The following is a 7,404-nucleotide window of genomic DNA, read 5'->3' on the forward strand; positions in this document are numbered from 1 at the left end:
TGGCATTCTACACAAAAGATCATAATGAATTGGTATCCAGTGGATCAATAAATGGTTCGAGAATTAGAATCTTCTCCTACTTTTTGAAAAACTAAAAACTTTTATAAAGTTAAAGTTTACACTAAAGAAGATATATGGTCCGCTGACATTATAAGTTAAGGAGGCATACAAGATATAATAAAACCAATGACATACCAGAACTCATTTTAGATTTGTCTGTAGATGTGCTTTTTTCTGACAGAAATCCGCAGGCGATGAAACAACTATAGCAGCTTTAATCATTGTGTCGTACATTTTAAACTTTCTTTTCAAAAGTCACTCCATATTCCTGAAGTCGTCTTCATTCGCAAAATGAAAGCCCTCGACATTGAAGATTTTAAAAATGATATTGTGAAATCCGATTTACCAAAACTGGGAGAGAAATCAGATGACATTGATGCATATATCACTTAATATGAAACCATCATTGGTGACATCTTCAATAAACACGCTCCTCTCAAGCAAAAGTATATTCGTCCCAAACCAGTATCAGCATGGCTTTCAACCGAGGTCTTAGCATGTCGAAGAACCAAACGGGCTGCTGTACGACGCTGGAGGTAGACCGGCAAATATATCAAGTCTCTCGAAAGAAACTCAACAATAAAATACAAAATGCAAAGGCAAGACACATTAAATCCAAAAAGGCTGTTCTCAACGCTCAATTGTTTACTGGGAAAGAAATCTAAATCTATTCCCCAAACTGCTAATATAATAACAGACGATCCCAAACTCAGCATTCTCCATACTACGTATAAATACCCAATCACACAAGATTCACTATAATAATGTAGTATAAAATAACCCCATTAAAAATAAGATGTCTTTAATTTTAAAACACGAACAAAAAATATTCGAAAGAAAAGGTCTCTTCTCAGCTCTATCATCTCTCATCCCCAAAGTAGCCAACTTTGTCTTAAACAATAAATTCCTCATTTCCTCAGAAGCACAAGCTCTTGGATCTGTTGCAAAAGCAGGAGTAAATATAAGCGATGCAGTGAAAAAATCTGACGAACGTAAAGAACTAGCTAATAAGAGAACTAAGAAACAAGAGACTAGAACGACAAGCCCTAGAAAAACAAGGAAGAGGGTTTAAAATCATTGGATAAAAATGGCAAGCAAAATTACAGATTGGATTGTATGATCCGATTCAATATTCGTTCAACAAGAAGAAAGAGGATTACGTAATCATCTCACCATCGGTAGGGACAAAGACCCAAATAAACGACGGAGGAAGAGTTACCTTTGAAATTAATTCGTTGTCCAATTGGTTGCTGCTTTCCGATGCCCATTTCAGATGCGATTTCAAAAACAAATTCTTTCCGTCTTTATTCAGCGAAATGGTTTTGGAAGCTGGTTCAAATCCGATAGAGACCATAAAACACCCCGGCGAGTTTGACACAATGTTGAAAACGGCTCTGTATTCCAAAAACTACGATTCAGTTTCAGGATGGATTCCCGATGTCGCTGACGGAGAAGTTTAAAAGAACCGGTCAGAACTGTAGCAAATGACGCAGACCTTGCTAGGGTAGGGGTAGTTGCTAGAAACACACTGGAAAGAGTGTCTTGTGGAGTAAATCACGGATTTGAAAAACGTGCGCTTCAATACAACAATATTGTCGAGAACAACAGATGGGGTCATTACGTAAATTGGAAGTTGTATCCTTTATTTGGTCTCTTGGAACACAGAAAGGTTTCCATAGGTTTGCCGTATAAAATTCATTTGCAAAGAGAAATCAACGACAACAAGATATTCTTTGGTAAAAACAACTCTGACGCAAAATTGGAAATAACGAATATCCAACTTTACATACCGATAATCACTCCTTCCATAGAAGGAAATTGCTTTTCTTCGTCGTAACACGGTAGATAGCATGACTTTAACGGGAGAATCCACCACGTGGCCAATCACCAACACCGTCAAACCAGCGAGATAGTTAATGGTCGGTTTCAAAAACTTACCAGATTCTCAGACAAACAACAACAACATTTTCAGAGTGGCATTGAACCATACGCAAGATCCCATCATTCGCAAAGTTCAAGTCAGATTGAACAACGATAATTATCCCAATCAACCTTTGACAATTGATCCTTCCAAAAAAGATTAGAACGAATTGTACAGAAACTATAAAAACATGTCCGAATTGTTTAGAAATACTCCTCAGTTTGAATACACAGATTTTTCACTGAATCATCCAATCTTTTGTTTCGATCTGTCAGCTCATCAAGAAGATCTTTTCAAAACTGGTGTAAACATAAATATTCACATCGATAAAACACAAGGAGAAGTAACCGGTTACTGTTTATTGCTGGAAGAAGCAAAACATTTGATTAAAATATCAGATAGAAGAATGATAAGAATTGAATAAAAAAAACACCCTTTAAAAATGAAACCAGAAACTTTAGTTATGAAAATAGTAGAAGCTATCGAAACGAATTCGCCAACTCTAATAACTTACTACGGTACAAAATAAATCCGGAGTCTATAGGGGTCCAAGTTTACCAACCCCCAAGCGCCCCAGCCCAATAATATTTTTAAATTAACTCATTTAAAAACAGAATGAGTTTAATTTTAAAACACGAGCAATATAAATTCGAAGGAGACGGATTCTTCTCAGCTCTATCATCTCTCATCCCAAAAGTAGCTAACTTTGTATCAAACAACAAATCCCACATTTCCTCAGAAGCGCAAGCTCTTGGATCTGTAGCAAAAGCAGGAGTAAATATAAGCGAAACAGTGAAAAGATCTTAACGAGTTGAAAGAATTACAACATATAAGAGAAATGCGAAATAAAAGATTAGAAAACAAAAAAGGCAATGGTTTTAAAATTATTGGATAAAAATGTCAATGATAATTGCTCAAACTCCTAAAACTTATTTCGGTTCCGACATTCAAAAATCATTAGGTTCTCTTCCTGGATTTCCATGGACAAAATATCCCGGTCATGATTACACTGGTCCAGGTACAAGGTGATTTATTTTTTATAAATTATACAAAAGTGCTTCCTATCTATACACTCTTATACTACTACAGATACTCGTCATAACTCTTTCACCTGCAGGTTTTCTGGTATTGACGAATATATACCCATGCTCGTCTGGATTTCTCCATTGAGCTTTACAATCCTTTTTAAACGTGTCTCTGTCCATTCTGTGATTTATCGACTGATTGATTTGAGATAAATCTTTGTCGTTTAGTTCAAACAGCAAAAAACAATTTGCGTTCTTTCTGATAAACATGACGTCCATTCCGTAGAAAGATTGGGATTGGTATATGCAGTGACAGTTGTGATGTCTTTCTTTCGTAAAGCCGTCGAAAATGTCTTTTATTTCCGCGTTCTATTGCAAGTCTTCGTTGCTTTCGTAGTAGTGAAAAATGTCTTGAACGTCTTCTTTCGAGACTTATTCCAAAGCTTTGAGAAACTGATAATAGGATTGTTAAGGAGTAGTCGTGTAAATATGCAGAGACTCGAAATCTTAAAGGTTCCGTGTTGTCTTCCACAATCCGCAAATGCACATGAGTATGGGGTGCTAGGAAATATGTCCGAATGTTTTAATTTCTTGCCCATTTTTATTTATTACATTTTCGTACCAAAAATCATCCCGTTGCCTTTATACTTTGAAAGAAAGATTCTGTACGTTTTGAAAATCTATGGCGTTGTCCTAGTGTTTGACTTTTATTTTTCCGGTGTCGATATTATCTATTAATTTGCTTAATCCCTGTTTAACGGATTTCTTGGTTTCTTCGCCAAATCTTTGTCCGAATTCTTCAACCGTCCCTTATATATCTCCTACTCCCGAACCTCCTCGTGCTTTTCTTTCCATTGCCAAATTTTGTCTACTTGCTTCGGCGTTTGCAGCAGCTTCAGCTTTCTTATCGTTGACAGCTTTGGCTAAACCAGCAGTTGCTGCAGCTAAATTAAAGGTAAGAAAGGTAAAAATCCACCTTCTTTTGCTTTCGCGTCAATTCTTTCCAAGTCTATATCATCTCTGACTTTAATTGATAAGTTTTTTTTAGATATCTTAATCTTTTTACCATTGTAAGTTATTGTAGTTGGTGATTCCGTTTCGATAGCTTCTATTATTCTAAACTAAAGTTTCTGGTTTCATTTTTAAGAGGATAATTTTTATGATTATTCTATACGAATCATCCGTCTGTCGGATATTTTAGTTAAATGTTTTGCTTCTTCCAATAATAAACAATAACCGGTTACATCTCCTTGTGTTTTTCTATCTTGATGAGCTGACAGATCGAAACAAAAGTTGGATGATTGAGTGAAAAATCTGTGTATTCAAACTGAGGAGTATTTCCAAACAATTCGCACATGTATTTGTAGTTTCAGTACAATTCGTTGTAATCTTTTTTGGAAGGATCAATTGTCAAAGGTTGCATGGGATAATTATCGTTGTTCAATCTGACTTGAACTTTGCGAATGATGGGATCTTGACTATGGTTCAATGCCACTCTGAAAATGTTGTTGTTGTTTGTCTGAGAATCTAGTAAGTTTTTGAAACCGACCATTAAATATCTCGCTGGTTTGACGGTGTTGGTGATTGGCCACGTGGTGGATTCTCCCGTTAAAGTCATGCTACCTACCGTGTTACGACGAAGAAAAGCAATTTCGATGTCTTTGGTTAAAGAGTTTAATATTCTCGTTTCCACTTCTCTGGAAGGAGTGATTACCGGTATGTAAAGTTGGATATTCGTTATTTCCAATTTTGCGTCAGAGTTGTTTTCACCAAAGAATATCTTGTTGTCGTTGATTTCTCTTTGCAAATGAATTTCATCCGGCAAACCTATGGAAACCTTTCTGTGTTCCAAGAGACCAAATAAAGTATACAACTTCCAATTTACGTAATGACCCCATCTGTCGTTCTCGACAATATTGTTGTATTGAAGCGCTCGTTTTTCAAATCCGTGATTTACTCCGCGAGACACTCTTTCCAGTGTGTTTCTAGCAACTACCCCTACCCTAGCAAGGTCTGCGTCATTTGCTACAGTTCTGATCGGTTGTTTTAAAACTTCTACGTCACAACTGAATCGTAGTTTTTGGGATACAGAACCGTTTTCAACATTGTGTCAAACTCGCCGGGGGTGTTTTATGGTCTCTATTGGATTTGAACCAGCTTTCAAAACCATTTCGCTGAATAAAGACGGACAGAAATTGTTTTCTAAAGTCATGTTGGTTTGTGGAACACGATTCTGAGTGGCGTCTTAGATTTTGAAATCGCATCGGAAATGGGCATCGGTAAGCCGCAACCAATTGGAGAGTGAATTAATTTCAAAAGTAACTCTCCCTCCGTCGTTTATTTGGGTCTTTGTCCCACCGATGGTGAGAAGATTACGCAATCCTCTTTCATCTTGTTGAACGAATATTGAATCGGATCATACAATTGAAAGATTGGATCCAGTCTGTAATTTTTTGTTGCCATTTTTATCCAATGATTTTAAACCCTTTTCCTTGTTTTTCTAGGGCTTGTCGTTCTAGTCTCTTGTTTCTTAGTTCTCTTATTAGCTGCAGTTCTCTAAGTTCGTCAGATTTTTTCACTGCATCGCTTATATTTACTACTGCTTTTGCGCACCTGAGGAAATAAGGAATTTATTGTTTGAGACAAAGTTGGCTACTTTTGCGATGAGAGATGATAGAGCTGAAAAGAAACCATTTCCTTTGAATTTGTGTTGTTCGTGTTTTAAAATTAAAGACATCTTATTTTTAATGGCCCTTGACTTTGTAAACACGCGTTAAAAGTTGTTTTTTGCCCTTGATTAGAGCTGTGTGATTAATTGTTTGTTGTATTTGGGTTATTGATATTGATTTTAAAAAATTTTGTGGAATTATTCAGCATAAATAATTTCTTCAATATGAGAAACTTCGTACTTTAGTCACTAAAGACTGTTTTATTATTTCTGACAGCTGCCAGTGGGCCTTGCAACGCAAGCTTTCTTATACTGTATTATTATAGTGAATGTTTGGTGTTTTGAGGGAACCTTATAGAGTGGAGATGTTATGCAGATGAAAATGTTGCGCTGAAGATATTTCTGACATTTAATACTAAATTTGTGAACCCTAAGGAACCGGTTTGAACTGGTTTTCAGATATACAGAAACCGGTTTGAACTGGTTTCTGTATATCTAAAAAGAGATATACTACTCAGTTTTAGTCATTTCAACCTATTTCTGAAACAGATTTTAAAAAAATTAATTCTATCATCAAAACCGACTACATGTTTACTAGATGTTCTCCCAACCAAATTCTTATCGTCGATTATAGATATACTGCTTCCAACATAAACTGAAATCATAAATGCCATTTTGGAAACAGGGATTGTCCCTCAACGTTGCAGAACAGCAGTGGTCAGACCCCTATTAAAGAAGTCAAATCTGGATCCAGAAGTTCTTAAGAATTACAGACCTGTGTCTAATCTCTCTTTATCTCTAAAATTGTGGAGCACAAAAACAGCTTTAAATTCAGTTTAAATCAAATCAGTTGTTCTGTTGATGATGGAAATGTGTCTTTACTTTTTTATTGGATTTGTCCTCAGCTTTTGACACGATCGACCATAATAATCTTCTTAGTAGATTTGAAAACGAATATGGTATTAGTGGTGTTGCCTTAAAATGGTTCTCTTCATATCTATCCAATAGATCTCAAACCGTCATTGTTCATGATGCATCATCTGAAACATAGGGGCTATCTTATCACCAGAGATACGTGTGCCACACTTGTTAGATGTCTCATCCTCAGTCGTTCGGCTATTGTCTATTGTAACAGTCTTTTGTATGGCTAACCGGACACCCTGATTAAACGACTGCAGAAGATACAAAATCGAACTGCCATACTAGTAACACGTACTAAAACTACTGCGCACATTACTATGTTTGTGTTTTCAAGCAGTTATTAACGTTGGTCCTTCTTACAATCACGATCTTGTTCAACCATATGTTCCTTCTAGAAACCTCCGCTCTAAAGATAAATTTCAACTTGTGAAACCATCATTTAATTTAAAATCATTTGGTGCTAGAACATTTGCATATCCTGCTGCACACTTATGAAATTCCCTCAACATATCCATTAGATCATCTTCAAATATAGAAGACTTTGAAAACACAGTTGTTTGGTTGTTACGATTAGACTTACTGTGAATAAAGCTTGTGAAAGACAAGGGGTGACCAAGATGACGTCATACTGTCTCCAGTCAATCTATACTCCTTGTTTTCTCGTATATTTTTTTATTTGGTATTTCGCTCTCCCATACTATCTGATTAACCCGTTCAAAAAAAATAGCTTGACATTTTGAAGATGCTTTAAATCCACCAGATTATCGCGTAGGTATCAACAGACTACTTCATCGTATGCAACACTATAT

General features: G+C 36.1%; 1 protein-coding gene across 1 annotated transcript in view; it reads left to right on the forward strand.

Moving 5' to 3' along the window:
• Positions 1 to 2,878: 2,878 nt before the first annotated feature.
• Positions 2,879 to 7,404, forward strand: part of LOTGIDRAFT_175029 (hypothetical protein) — a gene marked incomplete at both ends in the record, with an annotated part of 6,124 nt that continues 1,598 nt past the window's right edge. The window contains 2 exons of the mRNA XM_009055134.1: positions 2,879 to 2,999; positions 3,897 to 3,961. Coding sequence (XP_009053382.1) covers positions 2,879 to 2,999; positions 3,897 to 3,961 — 186 coding nt within the window. The remainder of the gene's footprint in view (positions 3,000 to 3,896; positions 3,962 to 7,404) is intronic.

Source organism: Lottia gigantea (assembly GCF_000327385.1).
Source record: "Lottia gigantea unplaced genomic scaffold LOTGIsca_234, whole genome shotgun sequence".
Classification (NCBI taxonomy): domain Eukaryota; kingdom Metazoa; phylum Mollusca; class Gastropoda; family Lottiidae; genus Lottia; species Lottia gigantea.